The sequence below is a fragment of the Peromyscus leucopus genome, chromosome 8b (assembly GCF_004664715.2).
Source record: "Peromyscus leucopus breed LL Stock chromosome 8b, UCI_PerLeu_2.1, whole genome shotgun sequence".
Classification (NCBI taxonomy): Eukaryota; Metazoa; Chordata; class Mammalia; order Rodentia; family Cricetidae; genus Peromyscus; species Peromyscus leucopus.
In genome coordinates this window covers 36103016-36122324 of record NC_051086.1, presented here as the reverse complement: position 1 = coordinate 36122324, position 19309 = coordinate 36103016, and the positions used below count along the sequence as shown (strand labels likewise).

Here is a 19309-nt window from a genome sequence, read left to right as displayed (position 1 = left end):
TAGTAGTGAATCCTATGGCTACATGGTGAGACTCTGTCTCCAAATAAATAAACAAACATACAAACAAAAACCCCACAGCTTCCTGGCCTGCAGTTGGGGAAACTTGGGACTCAGCCCTGTGTTCGTCCCTTCAGCTTTTCTGGACCTGTGTACTCCTCAGTTCCCTCTGTCCTGTAGAGACTTTCTTGTGTCTGTCCTTGTCTGGGTATCTTGGCCTTTTTCCAAACTTGGGGTATCCCCAAGACCTCTCCCCCCACCTAGGGTTGCCTAGAACAGTCCTTTCCTAACCATATCCTTCACTGGTGTTCAACGTCCCAGGCCTCTGTGCCCATAGGGTAGGATCCCAGTCGTGACCATCTTGCAGCCTCTGCCTACATGTCCTGGGAACTCTCCCTCTCTTGAGAGTTTCCCCGTGGAACCCCTTGTGTCTCTCCCCAGGAGAGTTTCCTCTGAACAGAATGACTTCAGGCTGTGCACAGATAGTTGACTAAGCTCCCGGGCACCTGGGGCATGGGTGCAGGTCAGGAGACACGGGCATGCTCTTGGAAGTGTTTCCCTTTCCTTCCTTTCAACCGGACACCTGTACCACCTGCCAGGGAAGATGCTCCAACTGCAGAGCCAGAGGCTGGCCACTGATTTTTGTAACAATATGGAACTCTACCCCACGGCTCTTCTAGCCTCCGGCTTGACTGTGTGCGGAGATCTCACACAGCCGTGATGTCTACGGGGCCAGCATTCTGGCTGTTCTCTCTCATGCGAACCCATTGCTTTTGCCTCTTATATTGGTAGGCAGGTTGTGACCTGTACTGTTCATCAGGCATTTTTATTTAACTCAAATCATCTCCTCCAAAAATTACTCCCAAGTGAGCATTCCTGTGTGTACTGTTGATGAGCTGGGCTCTCGTACTTCTGGGGTTTCATAGCTTTAGACTCTAGGTTCCATGCAGACTAAGCCTGGATACAGAGATGTGTTTTGGAAAACAATGGCTGAACAGAGCAGATGTGGTTGCAAAATTGTTCTGGCCATGGGAGGAACAAAACTGAGGTAGACATCTGGGCACGTGGAGCTCAAACACTCTTTGTCTGAGTGGCCTCCTTGGCTGGGGCAGGAAGGACCTTTGGGATGTCAGGTGAGACATGAGCTCCCGCACCATTACAGGCAGGTCTTGGAGTGAACTGTACCCATGTGATGAGCACAGGCTTGGGTGGGGCCAAGGTCAGGGAGAGTGGACAATTGGTCACTGTGCTCTGCTTCGCGTCACATGATTGCATTGGGCTCAGGCTCAGTGCTCACCACACAGGAAACTGCTGGACCCCCACCCTCCCACAAACGTTAATGAGGCAGATCTAGAAAGCAGAGGCCAGGGGAACTGAGGCTCAGGCTTTGTATGTGGGTAGATCAGATCAGAGACCAGCATCCATTCCCTGTAGGTGAATGGAGCCTTTTCTGTTCTGAGCCTCTGCTTCCATTGAAATGGAGCGGTGGTGGCGCATGCCTTTAATCCCAGCGCTCAGGAGGCAGAGGCAGGCGGATCTCTGAGTTCAAGGCCAGCCTGGTCTACATAGAGAGTTCCAGGACAGTTGGGGGTATACAGAAAAACCATGACTGGAAAAACAAAACAAAACAAAACAAAACAAAAAACAACAAAAAAACCCAAACCAAACCAAATCTTGGGTCTCCCATTTGTCAATTCTCACTTTCACAGCTGCTGACAGACTAGTGCCCAAAAGGTAATTCTTTTTCAAGTTTTATTGTAAAATCCTCAGAAAAAGAGCATTGACAATGACCATACTTTATGATAATCTGTGAGTCTTTTTTTTTTTTTTTTTTTGTCAAGTGGTACAGTAAATACATCATGTGTTCAATACCGTGTCATACATCAAAATAAACACAAACTTATTTCAAATGCCACATACTGTTACTGTGTTGGTACAAATTTCTACTAAAGTTGATGTATTAAAAATAATTTATATATATCTTATAAATAAGGAAAAAATTCACATGTGTATAATAATTACAGGCGGCCTTTTGAGAAATACTGATTACAGAAAATATATTTCGGAGTCCACACAACTGCTCAAAAGAATGTAGCTTGCCTCAATGTAAGAGATCCAAGGGTTTTTCTGAGGCGGGGAAAGGGTGACGATCTCTTGGTGGTGTGTGTAGGGGGTTCCACAACTCGAAGGTCATTCGGCAACACAATAGTGTGACATGGTGTGCGACCACTCCAGCAAAACTTCATGCCCAGTTTCACTTTGGGTCATTTCACACAGCCTTCAGGAAGCAGGGCAGCAGCACTGGGGGATATGGGGAGCCCTGGAGCCAGGGCAGGGAGGGAGAAGGGTGGAGGAGGCAGGCAGGGAGGGTGTGGATGCGAGGTGCTACCACCAGGGGGCACAGTGGGTCTGGGTCTGGTCGCCTGCAAGCTTGTTTCTCTCCCATTTCTGGAGATGGCATGCTAGACAGTGGATGAGGACTTGGAGTTGAGAGAGTCCCTGGGCCTCACAACCAGCCACTGCTGGCTTCCCTTTTTCCAGAAGGTGAACTGTGGAGAGCAACAGGTCACCAAGACTTGGTGTAGGGGCCCAGTCCATACACAAGGCTTTGCGGGCTGTAGGCAGGGTTCTCTAGAGCTGTCTAGGGTAGGGCCATGTTTTCTAGGCCACCAGTGGCTTTTCATTGGAACACTAAAGCAGCAAGACATCATGGCCAGAGGTCATATGATGCCTGTATGACAGAAAGCTGATGCTCCATGAATGGTGGGAACTGTCATGGGAGCGAGCCCTGGGAAATGGACTGTATCATGGTCACTAAGCGGAGCTTGGAAAGAAAGGTGCCTAAACAGTGACTTTGTCTAAAAGGCAAAAACACCCTCAATGCACTGGTGCCAGCTAAAAAAGCCTCACTATGAATTCTGGAAGTCCATTTCTTCTCTCCTTACATAGCCCATAATTTCACCCATTGTGTTGGGTTCAATGACACTTCCTAGCTAGATGCCCAAAGAGCCAGAGGAGAATGTGAAGACCTAAGATGATGCTTGCTTATTATCTCTAGGCACTTGCTAGGGAGTTGATGCCCAAGTCTAGGGGCCCAGCCAAGACACCCCAGATCCTCAAGCCAGTGCGATAAGCAGGCAGTGGCTTGGCTTCCACCAGCCGCTTGGCATCTTGTGGTCACACCCCGAGCTCCCTGCTCCTGTTGGATCTTCTAAGTATCCCATTTATCATCTTTGTGGCTATGGAGAGAAACCAAACCTAGACAGTTAGTAATGTTCGTCCTGGACAAAACCACATTGCCTCTGTGGTGGCCTGGGAGCAAATAATCAAATGATAGCATCTAGTCTGTGAGTGACTTCTCATTTGAACCCTCAAAGCAAGGAACAGGTGGGCAAAGGGCACACGAAGCTGGTGTGACAGAGAGTTGTTGCTCCTTGAAGGATGAGGGCCATCATGGGGGAACTCGGGAGCAGGGGGCCTGGGATACCGGAAGGGAACCAGGAAGAAAGTGTGAATGAAGTGAGAAACGATGGAGAGGGTGGACTGCCTAGCATGAGGCCGGGCTGAAATGAAATGCCACCAGCTCTCTCCCTGCTGGACGAGGGTCCCTTTTCCTGACCACCCTGATGGTGCTTTCTCTAGTCTTCGGCTTCTAACTGGGTAGGACCGAGAACTAGGTTTGGGTTGTGATTTTGGACAGCAGGGTGCTATGCGCGGGTTCTGATCATATGTGGGGTGGGACTGGGGTGGGGCTGGTGGAGGACTTCCGAGTCAGTACTGCAGTAGTCTTCCATCATCTCTGGCCTCCTGGGGTGGCATTCTGGGGGTGCGGGGTGCCCGGGAGGAAGATGTGAGGTAGATTGGTGGGTGTGCAGGAGGGAGGGGAATGGCAACAATTTCCGAGGAGGCTTGCTTCTGGAAGAGAGGGTTGGGGAGACAGCTGTGGTGCTTGTTAGTGAAGAGGGTCCGGCATCAGTGGTATCTGAATGAAACACGTGAAACAATGAAGCAACTACACTTTAGCCTGTGATACAAAAATATATCCAGAGCGAATCTGTTTCCCATCTCAGTTCTGAGATCTCCCTTAGTTCACAGGTTATTGGTCATCAGATGAACGAGAAGATGCAGCTGTACAGAGCCTACTCCTGCTGCGCTGGACGAAGACGGGAAGTTCCCATGCTCGGTGGCAGCAGGCTTCTGCTGCTCTTGGCTCTGTTTGGGGGAGCAGTCAGTCCTCTCGGGTGGTTTCCCTTCAGGTGGGAGCCCTTTTCTGAACAGAGAGCCAGTGGAGGAGAGATAGCTCTGTGGGTGATGCTCACTCTCTACCTCAGAGAACCTGCAGCATAGTATTAGTACGTGATCCCAGCCATGACTTCAGGCCTTTTCCAGCCTCCTCCTGTGATTCAGGAAGGCAGCAGGATGTTTGTGTGACTTGGGAACTGAAGAGATCCCTTTAACCATACTGGGGGTGGTCCACCCGCAGGCCTGTTTGGACAAGAGGATCACACACTCAGTCTGAAGCAGGAAGGCTCTCTTCTATGCATTCTGGGGTGGCTGGGTAACATGTTGAGAGTGAGGACTTTGGGGCAGAAGGAGAACCTGTAGCTACAGGTGCACAGAATTTGTTTTCTGGAAAGAAAAGAACAGTTGAATGTTTGCATCATCAGCTGAATGTTAAGAATTACGGGTGGAGTTTATATAAATAGCTTTCCTGGTGATTTCCTTGGTTAAACCAATCTTTCCCGGGTAAACTGTTAGTTGTCAGTCTTTGTGTTCAGACCAACCCCCACGGGCTGGGCTTGTTGCAGGAGACCCACTCGTGGGTGGTGCTGACATCTTCTGCCAGTGGGTTTTAAACTTGACTCACGAGTCTCTCTCTTCTGGCCCCAAAGTGAAGAGACCGGGAAGCCAGGAACGATTTCCCCGTGGTCCTCTGCTTTCTCCTGGTGTTCTCGCCAGGAAGCCGTTCCACTTTTGTGACGCATCCTGGGCTGAGTTATTGACATCTGGACTTCAAGTTTCTTCTGAGTTTTTGCTTTATGTCTTACATGCAGGTCACTGGACATACGCTGTCTCCAGTAACTCGACCAGAAGAAAAGAGAAATCTGGGAGTGACTTCCAGGAGTGTGCAGAAACGGGGAGGGGGCAGTGGTCAAGTAGCACGCCTGCTTTTTTCTTGTTTGTTGGACGAGATCTGCCTTTGACTTTGGAATACTGCATCCAAAGAGTGTGGGTACCCTTGCCTTGGTGGGCTTGGGGAGATGATGCTCTGCCTCTTTGAGGCTCAGGGATTCATCTGCCTGAGGCAGAAACTATTGTTCCAAAAGGAGAAATGTGTGAACATTGGAAGATTTTAGTGAAAACATGGGACTCTGGAATCATATTAAGATACTGAGGCGGATAAAAAGGGGTAAGAGATGCATCACCATCTACCCCATTGTGAAGCTGGCCATTAGGCCTCTGAGGTCAGCATCCTCAACTTCTATGTGTCTTGTCATTACCCAAATCTGAAACATGATAGCACATGTACAGCCTTGGACTGTAAGGGACAGTTGTTTAGTGGCCTACGAGGCAGGAAACTGGAGTGAGCAATGGGGTTGCACATGCATGCAGGAAGCGGGAGGGAGGTGCAGTCTGTGTTTTCAAAGTCATGGCCATTGTTGGTAGGTAAAAGTGGCTTAGTTAGCCGAAATGTCTGGGTAGACCCACTGTCTCAACGCCACGGGTTTGCAGAATAATCATTCGAATAAGAAAGCTGGTAAGTTTTGGCCACAGACATGGGAGAGGACAGGAGTGTTCTGAGAAACCTAGGTGGGGGGTCTCTTTCTTGCTGAGAGTCTCTGACACAGTTGGTCCCCATAGGGCTGGGTTGTGCCTCTTCCTGATGGCCTGAGAGCCTACCACAGGCAGACAGGAGGGGCTGACACAGCCCTTTGTGGTTCTGCACGTTGGAGAGTGTGTAGATTGGAGTGTGGGAATGAAAACACTTAGGGAAAGGGGGCTCTCTTGAGGTGTGGTGACAGGGGCTGAGGCATCAGTGCCGTCCACTCCTGTAGAAATACAGCCTTAGAACTCTGGATGGATGGCACTCATGGCTTCTGGATTTTGGCATTGTGCTCAGAGGCTGCCTACGCCTTACCAGGAAAGCCTGGTCTGCCCTGGGTCTGTACTTATGCTGGCACATTAGCTTCCTTAATAACGTGTTGCCTTTCTATGGTGAAGAGCAGGCACACAGGGCTCAGCTTGGTCTCTTGGGGACCCAGCATGGATTTTAACATGGTAGTTATGGGCTGCACTTGGGCCCACATTATGATGTGGAGGGCCACTATTTCTTGGATGTCTATTTTTTTTTGCACATGGGATGTACTGTTGGGACCCTCTCCCCTCAGAGACTTGGCCTAAGGCAGGGAAGAATATAACCGGGCCTTGGAGAGCATCTCTCTGCATCCTCGCATCTGAGATTATAAAAAAATTAGTTTTAATCAAAAAATTCCAAAATAAAGCAAGTGATTTCCCCATTCCCCAAGGTGTAGTAAGTCTCAGAGGCTCTCCCGCAGGGGTATAGCACTCATCTGGAAAAGCAAGCAAGCAGCATCCGGGATGGGACAAGTGAAGTCCCCAGCCAGGGGTAGAAGGCCAGCCCGCTAAGAGGGACAGCCATGCTCAACCCCATTGCCCAGACCACTCCTTCAGGGCACTGGCTGGGGCTGGCGGGTGAGGATAATGACTATGTGAAGGCAACCGACGGAAGCGTCAGCCTGGGCAGCAGGATCCCTCGGTTCTGTGGTGTCCCCAGGCGACGTAGTGTCCAGCCAGGAACAGAGGTGGTTTCCTTGCACACAGCAGCATGTGTTCTCATCACAGCTCAAGGCATTACATCATACTTCTGAATGGAAACCCCCGATCTTGGTTGCAGCGCATACCTTATACTAGGGAACTTGCAAGGAGATCAGTGTTGAACCACAAAGCGAAGTACAGGGTTTGGCTTTTTTTTTGTCTGTGAAAATGTACAGTGCGCCTGGTTGGGGCTGTGGTGTCAGGACTAAGGTGGTACTCCTGGACCCAAGGTTCCTGACTGGACCCTTTCATACCTCCCCGACCCACACGACTGTGGCCACACCCTTTGTGCCAGACACCTCGCATCTCAGGGCATTTTGTCTCCCGTTGATCAGGAACAGTGACTCTTGAGCCGGCGTGAGGAGGTACTGTCCAAAGAGCCCGCTGTCCCTCAGGATTCTGCGGGGTCCACCCCAGGGTGGGGCTGGCCCCGTGGGGGGCTCCTTTAAGTTCTTCAGCCTGCCCATTTTCCCGGTGGACAGCTCGAGGAACAGCAGGTCTGGCTCCTTGTCGAGAGTGGCATAGGCGTTGAACTGATTGCCTTCAGTGAAGGAATGCTGAAATGCCAGGTCTGAGATGCCCGGGTTTATTTTTAGGTCATATAGGGTCTGGATTTCCCCCCGGACTGTGACCTCCTGCACGTGCAGCCAGGGGCCCTTGTTGGAGACACTGACGATGAAGCGTCCGTCAGGGGACACGTGGGGGGTGCCTGTGATGTCAGTGTTAGGGCCCAGCACCGAGTCTGTGACACTGTCAATGAGCAGCTGTGGGCCGGCGGAGGTGGGGGTGTCCTGCCGGCATTGCACGAAGAAGTAGCCGCCCAGGTGGGTGTGCGCCATGGCTTGAGGCATGCAGCCATGGGGCTTCAGGCTGATAGTCTTGAGGGGCATCAGAGTCTCCAGGTCAACTTTGTGGACAGCAGAGTCAGACTTGTTGAAGATGAACCCAAACCTGGGGGGAGAGCAATGGAGGTCAGGGAGCACGCGGCCACTGCTGGGGGCAGCGGGCCTCTGTCATTTATTTTAAATGATAGCATCCTAACCCTTGAGTCATCTACTGGTCTAGTAATAAGAGCTATCATTCTGCAGGGGACACCCCAGAGTCAGTTATCTACATTCTTCAGCCTCATGCAGTTGAGTACAAATGTTCTTGGATTTGGGTTTGCAAAACCCACTCATCTTTGAAAAAAAAAAATGCTTTTGAAGGGAAGGGGAAAGGCCCTCAATGGCTTCTCTCTGGAGGTGCCTTTGAGCCCCTTCCTCAGCTTGTGTTAGCTGGGGTGGGGATCTGGGCTTGCAGGCCTTGGAGAAAAAGACTGACTCTTGCCCGGATTGTCACGAGGACCCATGTCAGTCAGTCTGCTCCTGAGCTGTCTGGTAAGTCAGAATTTGAAGCCACAGATGCAGCTAAACAAGGACAGAATTCCTGTTTGTAATCCTGACACTGGGGGAGGGATGCACAGGGTGGTCTCCCCTCTGGCATCCATGATGTGGGCAAGAAGAACCTCGGGCAGCTTTTGCCCCAGAAGCCACATGGCCTGGTGGTGCCATGGCTACAAAGCCTAGGACCAGCTGCTTGCCTCTCTGAGCTTCAGGGACTCTAAAAGAGCTCTATCTCTTCCCAGGGCAGTTGGGAAGATTGGATCCCAGAGGGAGCCCCCAGCAGATGGGACTTGATCTCATCTGGCTTCCTGAAATCTGTTGGAGACTGACTGCAAGTATGGAAGATCTGACTCGAGGTGAGACTCCCCCTGAGATCCTGTGCCCCAGTGTCTTGCTCACAAAGGCCCTTGGTGCTGAATGCATGCACTTAAAGGAATAGGAGAAATCGGTTTCTATAATTTCCTTTGGGAAGAAAAAAAAAAAGGCATCTCCTGAGTGGGCAAAATGTCCCAGACATGGGCTTTAAAGCATCCTTATAGAAGCAGAGGGAGAAAACGATGCCTTTAAAAGGAACTTGAACTTAAAAAGCCACTCAGGAGCATCTGTAGGCCTGTACCACTCCCGGCTGGATCCAGCATCCTGGTGGGGGTCTCGTGCATGCATTCAGGCTCTGAGGCCCTGCAGGGAAGGGGTTCTTAGGGAGGCTATTGTCCTCTTTAGGTCCTAGCATCAGCGTGCAGAAATGAATCATTTCTTCCTGAAGACAGTGTCTGATGTCGGTGCACAGAGGCATACGCAGTGGCATCTTTGGGGTCTTGATGGCACAGCAGGGGACTTTTGCAGAGCAGCCTGTGGGTGCTCTATGAAGTGAGGAAGGAAGGGGAGTGGCCAGTCCCTAAAGACTCTGGGAACTGGGAACACTTTAATTAGAAGGTATGCTTAGCAGGGAACCAGGCTCTGGGTCTGCTGTGCTGGGGGTGTGGTGGTGGTGGGGTAGCGTGTTCACTTCTCTATCCAAAGGCAGATCAGGAAGTATTGAGAGGGAGAGGGGAGCTTGACTGCCCAGGCAGATGGGGTGGGGCTGAGATTGGTGGTGGACCAATCCTACCTGATGTGGTTGATGATGAGATTTGTTGGGGGTATAAAGAAGTCATCCACTCCTGCAAATGGTGTTCGGATGAGGTGCTGGCCCTGGCCAGCACTGGCTTCGGTGATGACCTGTAACAGAGAGGCACCCATTCAGGAGGATCTGGAGCTCTGGGTATGTGCATGCTCAGCTGTAGACCCCACAGATGGTGAGATAGATGGTGGGAAAGCCCTAGTCTCAGGGAAGAGATAGGAGCCAAGGGGGAGCTGTTTGGGAATGTGGAGATTGTCTGTCTTTGCTGGAGCGGGAAGTGAAGGCCCAGATTGGCCACTCCCGCCTCAGTCAGACCTGGCAGTCTGCTTCCTGCCACCCTGCAGGAGGGTGGGGTGAGGACCTAGGGAACGATTTCCAAGGAAGATTCCCTCCCTGGTGAGGTAATGGGTCAGAGACAGCCTTCCTCACTTCTGGTGTTTGCATCTCTGCTCAACCTCAGGGAAAGAGCTTGAACAGTGCACTCATGGACTAGGACATTATTGAACATGTTTAGTGTTTTTGTATGTTTGTGTGGGGCAAGCACGTGTGTGTGCACAGGTGTACATATGTTAGTAGAGGCTAGAGGTCAACCTTGGGTATCATTTCTCATGTCCTGTCTACTCCGTGTGTCTGAGCCCAGGTCTCTCACTGACCTGTAATTCATCACGTATCTGCTAGCCTCTACCTTCTCAGCACTGGCTTACAAGTGCGTATTACCATGACTGGCTTATTTTTCTTAAAATGGGGCCTCTGGGGATTGGAACTCGGGTCCTCAGGTCCTCATGCTTGCCTGACAAGCACTCTGACTGAGCCATCTCCCTAATCTGGAGTTTATTTGCTTTGAGGCTAGGTGCCTTAGCATAGGTTTCTGGGAATTTCTGTGAGACCCCAGAACTGGTGAGAGAAAGCAGGCATCCTGCAGGGCTGTCACTCATGCCATGATGGCATTTTGCAGCATGACTCTGGCTGTGCAAAAGGGACTTGCTTCCTAATATAAAGATTTTGGTCTTATGCTTTGCACAAGCTGGAGCATGGTTGCCTCTGTCCTGCTTTCTGTCCTGTGGACTTGGCAGAAAGCAAGTAGATCCACCCCCGGTGTGTGTCCCTGCAGTGTTGAGTCAGGGCGAGGGTAGCTAGGTGGAGGGAGAAGTTAGGGTGAGACAAAACTGGGTCTCCTGGGTGAAGCCACTTGGCTAACCAAGGCGGCCCATGACCCCCTGCCTTCTGTACATGGTCATCCATCTGTAGGTTCTAGGCCACTGCCCAGAAAGAGGCACATCTACACTACAGTGTGGGCTTGGCCAGCTCACAGGCAAGTTTAGCTCAAGGGCACTGGGGGTAGGAAGCAGACCCTCAACTCTCAAGCAGGAGAGAAAAACATTTTTTTCCCCCCAATCATATTGTGGCCATGGCAGTAGTAGGAAGGACCCAGGTTTTTTGCAGCCCAAAGCCAGCCTACAGGACAAGGGCAGTCTCTGGTGGGGCCTGCTGAACACACAGTCTGAAGCATGCACACTTTGCCTTTTAGGAAAGGGACTGCCTTCTGGCTCTCTCTTTCATGACAAAACAAACAGCAGCTGGCTTGCCTGTTCAGGCAGGTGTGAGGCTGGAGTCTTTGTGTATCTCCATGCTAGCCTTGGGGGTGGGGGGATGTCAGCAGGCAAGATGCTGGAGCAGAGGGATGCATGCTGCGATTTCTAGTCTCCAAGTGATTTTGAAGTTGTACGGAGCGTATTTTCCTGTGACTTTTTTCTGTTTAACAAATGGCAGGATGATGCTTTTTTGACAAGTTCGTGGGAGAGAAGCTCACAGAACTGAGCATTAAGAAAATATAAGGATTGGACACTGGATCTAAGAGTGTCTGGGAAACATGGCTGAGACTTCCAAGGCAGCATGCAATCGCTGTTTGACACCAGGCCTGCCATTTCAGCTTATAACAGAGATGGAAAATTACAGGCTGTCGTCGGTCAGCGTCACTCACGCTTCACCACCCTGACACCCTATATTCAGAGGTGGCTTCATCAAACACAGCACCACGGACCACTGAGCCGATGTAGTGTGTCAACTTTATTTCTCTGAGCCCGGAGGTTCTTCTGGCCCTGGCCTTGTGTCCTAGCACATGGCTGAGCCCACAGATGCCACAAAGGTAATTCTGAAAGACCCCTGGTTCTGTGGGCTCATCTCAGGAGAGACCCCAGATGGCATAGTAGCATAAGGGTTACCTGGATAGAAGGGAGGGGACAAAGAGGCTGAGATTCTTCCTTAAATGGGTGAACGGTGCCAACTGAGAAGTAACGTCTAGAGGGACAAGCTAGAGGCCACTGAAAGCTGGGCCTGGGGTAAGAACACTGGGTAAAATTGGTGATGATGCCTTATGGTCAAAACTGGTTGCTTCATGCATGGACTTACTTCCACACTGCCAGGGCAAAATTTAACAAATTCCTGAATAATGAATATTTAGAAGGAGGGGTAGAATACTTCCAATGCTTTACAAGTACTAACATCAAAATCTTTGCCCACACCTGTAATCTTTTTCATTGTGTGTGTTTTGGATTTGGGATACAGGGGTCTCCCTATATATTCCAGTCTGGCCTTGAACTCCCAATATTTCTGTCTTAGCATTTGGAGTTTCAAGGTCATAGGTGTGCATGGTCACATACAGCTTTTTTATTGGTATCTAGGAACGTTTTTTAAAAAAAAGTTAATTAAAATAAGTGTGTGTGTGTGCGCGTGCGTGTGTGCATGCATGCACGCATACGTGTGCAAAGAGGGCAGAAGGGGGCACTGGATCTTTTGGAGCTCAGATTGTAGGTGGTTGCGGGCCTCCTGTTGTGGATACTGGGGACCAGACTTGATCCTCTGCAACAGTGGTAAGGACTCAATTGCTGGGCCCTCTCTCTAGCACCCAGGTCACCCTCTGGTTATCAGACATTACAGCCTATACCATCTAATTTTGTAAAACCTTTGACACTTTCCTTAGATTAGCGAAATACTTTTGTATCTATACACATGTGAAAGAACTCTACTAGATGAAATGTTTCCTATATATTAAATTCAGCTCCTTGTCTGTGTGGATGGACTTTCTCAATGTGTTATTTTCTCTACTTGGTATGTACAAGTTAGGCCCATCTTTGATCAAGCTATATTATATTTAATCACTGCTTTATACATTCACATTGTCAGGCACATAGCTATTCATCATCATGAAAGTCTCTCCTGCCGTCTACAGCTTTTAAATTCGAAGCCACCTCACCCAGGACTTGCATTCTCTCTCATGAGCATCCCTTTGATCAACTGTTACCACGGTTTCAAGTCTTGAGGTCTCTCCTTTTATTACTTCTCTCATGTGCCCCCCCACCCCACTTTTTGGTAATAGAGACTAAACCTAGGACCTTGGATGTGATAGGAAAGCATTCTAGCGTGGAGCTGCATTCTGGTCCCTTTAACTCAGAAATGCATGTGTGCACATGTGCAGGCCAGAGGCCAGCCTTGGGTGTTGGTGCACCCTCCTTTTAAAAATTAAAATATATTTTTGATATTTATTTTTATGTGCATGACGTTTTGTCTGCTCATATGGTGTGTACCATGTGCATGCCTGCAGAGGTCAGAAGAGGGCGTCAGATCCCCTGGAACTGGAGTTATGGATGGCCGTGAATCACCCTGTTGCTGGGCGCCAGATCTGGGTCCCCTGCAAGAGAGGCCAGTGCTCTGACCACTCATCTCTTTAACTCTATGTCCCTCTTATTTCTTTTTGAGGCAGTTTCTTGAATTGACCTGAGATTTGCTATGTAGACTGGGTTGGCTGGTTAGAGAGTCCCAGGAATCACGCAGTTTCAGTCTCCCCAGAGCCCCCGTATCTTAAAAAAAAAACAAAGATCGGTTTTGTGTGAGAGACGGCAGGTGTGAATATGGAGGTCAGAGGACAACTTTCAGTCCCTAATTCTCCAGCTTTATTTAGTATACACACTTCCAGCCCTCTCTTAAACCTCCTCTGTCCCTCAATGCTGTGCCTCCTTTCTCTCTCTACACTGTGATAACGTCTCTGGTCTGGCTCATCCGATGCTTGTCGTATCTTCCCTTGATGTCCCCTCAGGCTTCTTTAGTGCTGAGCCCCTGGATGCTCACACACACCCTCTTGTCTTCCCAGGTAGGTGGCGTCTTTGCTTGGACAGGACTATCGACGCTCAGCTCTTTGCTCTTCTAAGCACGTCGATGTCACCTGTGATCTTCAGCTACTGTTGCAGGTGAGAAGCCTAATGTCAACCCGATTGTCTTTGATGGACAATTTGTTTTTTTTTAGCCCCAAGGGGCTTCCCTTGTCAGAGTTTCCTTTCTTGGAGTTCCAGCATTTTATTAAAAAGTACCAAGAGACATGTTACTTCTCATCACTTAGGACTGGGAGTTGTGAAGCCCTCTTTGAGAACAAGTGGATGAGCATGCATGCACACACCATGGCACATGTGTGGGGGCAGAGGACAACTTTGTGGAATTAGTTCTCTCCTTCCATGTTTACACGGCTTCTGGGGATTTGAACCTGGGCTTTTAGGCTTGTGTGGTAAGCACCCTTACTCTGAGGCCTCTCTCCAGCCCTAGATCTTGTTGAATCCACACGATGACACAGTTCTTTTTTTGAGACAGGGTTTTTCTGTGCAGCCCTGACTGTCTTAGAACTCACTTTGTAGACCAGGCTGTCCTCCAACTTAGAGATCCAGCCTGTACCACCACTGCCTGCAATGATTACAGTTCTTTAACTCAGCAATTATGTTCCAAATTTGTTTGATTTCTTTTTCAATAGTTTCACTATGTCACCCTGGTTGTCCTGGAACTCGTGGGCATCCTTCTGCCTCAGCTTCCCCAGTGCTTGGATTATAGGAGAGTAGTAGCATGCCTAACACATTTCCTGTTTGATTCTATCCCAACAGTGACCCCGCCCCTCTCTCTGAATATTAAGGGATCCTGTTCCACATCTCTAAATCTTCACAGGTTTTCCATTCAGGAAGATTTTCTTTTTCTTACAGGTTACTTCATAAAGATGCAGTTTTTTTCTCTCCTCCTCCTTCTAAATCACTACAGTTTTAAACTAGGAAGCCAGTTGCATCCCTTTTTAGTTGAAATGACCAATTTTCTGGTAGTCTCTCCTTGGATTTTGTTCTCCACATTCTCAGGAAATCTGTCCCTGTTGTGATTTGGTTGTGTTAATGTCCCCCACATGCTTATGGGTTTGAACATTCGTTCTCCATCTGGTGACACAGTGTCGGGAGGTGACACTGTGTCGGGAGGTGGCAATTGCTGGAGGACCCTGACGAGTACAGCCTGATTTTGTCTGCGGTACCCTGTCTGCATCCTAGTCACTGAGATGTGACCAGGCAGCCGTCCCTTCCCACTGCCACACCTGGGAGGCATTCCTGCCAGCTGCGCTTCCCCTGCTGTGAAAGGCTGGGCCTGCCATGATGGGCTGGGCCCACTGTGAAGGGCTATGCCGCAAGCAAGCGATTCAGAGGGTATTTGGTTACAGAGAAAAATGAGTAATACAGTCCCCCACAGCTCTTCCAGCTCCTTTTCTGTTCTCAGCGACTTTTATTTTGGCTCCCAGGACTTTTGGCAAGTTCTTTGGATTGTCAAGTTCACTGGACCTGGGCCTGGTATCTTCCCCTTGGGTCCAGCAAGGGCTGGGAGAACAGGGCAGAGTTGTCTCCATTTACTTCTGTGGATTCTAAAGACATTCAACCCTAGTGGCCCAAATCATTCATTTACATGTAATGAGTTAACTCCTCCATGTACGCAAATGGTTCTGTGCACTGCTTTTTAGGAGAACTGAGTTGACCATCAAGTGACTTTTTCAAAGGGCTTAGTGGATCCCTGGGGAGAGAGGCAGGACCAGGCTCACCCAATGCCAGTTAGTGTCAAACTTCCCTAGCTGGTATGGGGAGGATTCCCACAGATCAGCAGAGCCCAGCCTCTTCTCAGGAGGCAGCAGGTACAGGGTAGGGGCTTCAGAGCTGTGCTGGGTGGGCTGGGACCAAGGGGAAATCACTACCTGTGGCCTAGCACGCTGTGAGCACTCAGTCTGTGTGCTTTCTCTGTGGATTTAAGCACATGGGCTGCTGCTCCTGTTTACTGATTAGAACTGTAGTTTCAATAGAGTGTGTCTCCACCAAACTCACGTTGGGGCGTGGCCTCCGGTGCTGTGGTGTTGAAAGGCGGTGGGACCTTCTTGGGCTCTGTTAGTTCATGAATCTCTATTCTTTTTTTTTTTCTTTTTCTTTTTTTGGTTTGTTTTGGTTTGGTTTTTTGAGGCAGGGTTTCTCTGTGTAGTTTTCGTCCCTGTCCTAGATCTCGTTCTGTAGACCAGGCTGGCCTGGAACTCAGAGAAGTCTGCCTGGCTCTGCCTCCTGAGTACTGGGATTAAAGGCGTGCACCACCGCCCGCCTGGCTGAATCTCTATTCTCTTGAGGGGATTAAGGTGGTCCTCCTAGGATGGGTGAGTTCTCACAAGAATGGGAACATCATGCCTCTCTCTTTACCCACTGGCACACGTGCCCTTCCACGTACATCTGCTTCCATTTTCTACATGTCCACCATGATGGCAGGCAGTATTGCTCCCTATGATCTCTTGCCAGAGGCTGACCAGGTAGAGCTGCTTGGTCTTAGATGAAACCATGAGAGAAAACAGATTTTTTTTTTTCCTTTATAAATCACCCAGCTTCAGGTATTTTGTTATAACAACAGAAAGCAAATAGGAAGAGCCCACATTCATGACTTGATTTAACACTATTCTCTAGACGGTCTGTTCATTCCAAGGAGAAGAAAATCTTGCCTTTCTTTTCACTGTCTGGACTCCGGAGGCTCATCCTATTTGACTCGAATAGTTACTGACTCAGGAGAAGCAGGTGTGGTGGGGCTGGGTGGGGACTGGGTTGTCAGGACATTAGAATTTGACCATTTTGCAGGGTTTGCAGTAGCAGTCCTGGTTGAAGATGCCCTGTGAACTGCCTAATGGGTGCATTGCTCGGGGCTGTTTCTGGTTTCCTTCTATTGGTGTAATAAAATATTCTGACTTGGAGCCATTTAGGGAGGAAAGGATTTATCTGGCTCACACTTCAGAGTCACAGTTCATCTTTGAGGGAAGTCAAGACTAGAACTCAAGCAGGAGCCTGGAGGCTGCTGCTTGCCAGCTTGGGTACAGGCTCATGCTTGGCTAGCTTTCTTATACAGCCTAGAACCACCTGTATAAGGGATGGTGCCTCCCACAGTGGACTGGGTCCTCCTACTTCAATTAACAATCAAGACTATTCACCCATGGACATGCCTACGGGCTACTCTGCTCTAAGCAGTTTCTCAACTGAGAGTTTCTTCTCAGATGGACAGGTAAAGCTTACTAATACTGTTTCCTGCTTTCTTCTCCAGCTTTTGTGGAAACAGTTGGGATAGGTGGCCACCCAGGGAAGCATGAGACAATTATTTTATTGCAACAGAATCTTGCTATAGTCTGAGTGCCAGCTTTCAACATGCTCCACATACCTGCAGGCTTGGTTGGGACTTGTGCACGTCCCCCCAGCTCAGGACCCATACTTGGTCATGCGACTTGTCATAGGACAGCTTGGCTGGCAGAGGGTCCACACCTATGGACTTGAAAAGAAATAGTGACAAGTTGGTCATTGCTGAGGCTGACATGATGCTCATTTTGGACTTCTGTGTATGTGGTTATCTCACTAGGGGAGTTGGGAAGCTGGCCTCAAACCCTAGTCAATAGTCCTGATTGGAAACTCAGTGTACAAGCCTTCACATGGGCTTTGTCCTCAGAGGGCAAGGGATTCCATGAGTTGTCCCTTTGAAGAACTTAGTTTCTTGCTCGTATCTCACCTAAAGTATCCTAGGTCCAACTTGGACAGAGACTGAGCACAGAGTCTTTAAGACTTCCACTCAAGAACCAGCTCCAGGGGGCTTTTTGTAGTCTTCCTGGAAGTCTTGGGGGCTCTTGGGCCCTCAGCATCCATCTGGGTTCTGGTGAGTGGTCCTTTCCCATGACCATCTGAGGTAGATTTGGAGGCTACCTGTTGCTACCCAGCTCTAACCTTTGTTCTACTCTGTGCAGCCTCTTTGTTGCACGTCAATCAGTCGAAGGTTCTGGACTCAGACTACAGCATCATGCAGGCACACACCCCCTTCTTAAATTGCAGCACCTGAAAGTTTGCTACCTGCCAAGGCTATAGCTTCTTCCAAGGCCCTGTCACAAGAATGCTCTTTTTCTTTTTATAGTGTTTTTTTTTTTTCATTATGTGTATGTTGTGTGTGAGTTCAGGTGCCTGAGGAGGTCAGAAAAGAGTGCTTTGGACCCCTGGAGCTGGAGTTACAGATGGTTGTGAGTCAACTATGTAGGTGGTGGGAACCAAACTCAACTCCTATGTAAGATCAACAAGCACTCTTTACTGCTGAGCCATCTCTCCAGCCCCACAGTATAGTTTTTGTTACAAAACTGCTCCTTGATGCTCATGCCACTAGACTATGAACCACCAGCTTTTCTCATAACCCCCATGCTCAGTGAAGATGCTGTGACGCAGGTTCTGTCATCTTTTTCTGCCCATTTGGCCACCATGTTTGATGCCTTCAAATCCATATGGATAAGCCCTGTCTTAGGGTTTCTGTTTCTGAAACAAAACAACTTGGGGAGGAAAGGGTTTATTTGGCTTATGCTTCCACACCTCTCTTCATCATTGAAGGAAGTCAGGACAGGAACTCAAACAAAGCAGGAGCCTGAAAGCAGGGAATGATGTAGAGACCATGGAGGAGTGCTGCTTACTGGCTTGCTGCTCATGACTTGCTCAGCCTGCTTTCTTATAGAACCCAGGACAACCAGCCCAGGGTGGCCCCACCCATAGTGAACTGGGCCTTACTCCACTGATCACCAATTAAGAAAATGACCTACAGGCAGCTTGGCTGCAGCACCATTTCATGGAGCCATTTTCTCAGTCGAGGCTTCCTCCTCTCAGATGGCTGTAGCTTGTGTCAAGTTGACATAAAACGAGCCAGCACATGTCCCCAAAGCCCCACTTTCTCCACGGTTTCAATGGCTTTTCCTCCACCAACATAACTTATACCTCAGCAACATAATTTCTGAAATTTCACTTTCATCCATATTCTAGCCTTTTTAGTCTGTGGGGAAAAGATGACCATCTCTGTCCACTATTGGCCCAAACTTCCCTAAATAAGTGTCTTTTGAGCCCCCTACCCACGTCTCATTTTCTGCTTCCATCGCTGTGGTGAGGTGTCCCAGACCTCCTCAAAAGTTCATCTGTCACTTCATGGCCCTCCTCTTAACTTTGCAGGACTTCATGTGTCCACCACTCCTTTTAGAAATACTCCACCGACCTCCCTGGCTTCCCCACTTCCTCCTGACGAAGAGTTGGTATGTCCCAGATCGACCTCCCTGTAATGTGCAGAACTGAACTTGTGATTTTGCTCCCTACTGAAATGTCTACCTTCCCCACTGTCACAACTCACTTCACTCACTTCCTTGTTCTAATTGGTAGCACTCACCCAAGTCCCAAGGAGAATCTTGAACTACTTTTCTAGCTTTGACTGACCCTCCAGGTCGATGTAACCTCTTGTGAGCCTGGCATGTCTCCCCACCTCCTGGCCCCTGCTTTCATTTACTGTGGTGGTCAGTGTTCACTCTTATCTGGACTGGTTTTGGAATCACCCAGGAGACACAGCTCGAGCTATGCTTGTGAGCATGTTCCTGGAGAGGTTTAATGTGGTGATATATTATTTGTAATCTAGGAAATAAAGCTTGCCTGAAGATCAGAGGACAGAGTTAGCCATAGAGGTCAGGCAGTGGTGGCACACACCTTTAATCCTATTGCTCAGGAGGCAGAGATCTGTCTGGATTTCTGTGAGTTCAAGGCCACACTGGGCTACATGAGATTAATCCAGTCTAAAAGAAACAGCCAGGCAGTGGTGGCACACACCTTTA

General features: G+C 49.3%; 1 protein-coding gene across 1 annotated transcript in view; it reads right to left on the bottom strand.

The window, feature by feature from the left end:
• Positions 1-1747: 1747 nt before the first annotated feature.
• Positions 1748-19309, bottom strand: part of Fstl4 (follistatin like 4) — a 416197-nt gene continuing 398635 nt past the window's right edge. Inside the window, exons 14-16 of the mRNA XM_028855681.1 lie at positions 16858-16965; positions 9325-9434; positions 1748-7785 (exon numbers count right to left, since the gene is read on the bottom strand). Of these exons, the coding sequence (XP_028711514.1) occupies positions 7083-7785; positions 9325-9434; positions 16858-16965 (921 nt within the window). The 3' untranslated portion in view covers positions 1748-7082. The remainder of the gene's footprint in view (positions 7786-9324; positions 9435-16857; positions 16966-19309) is intronic.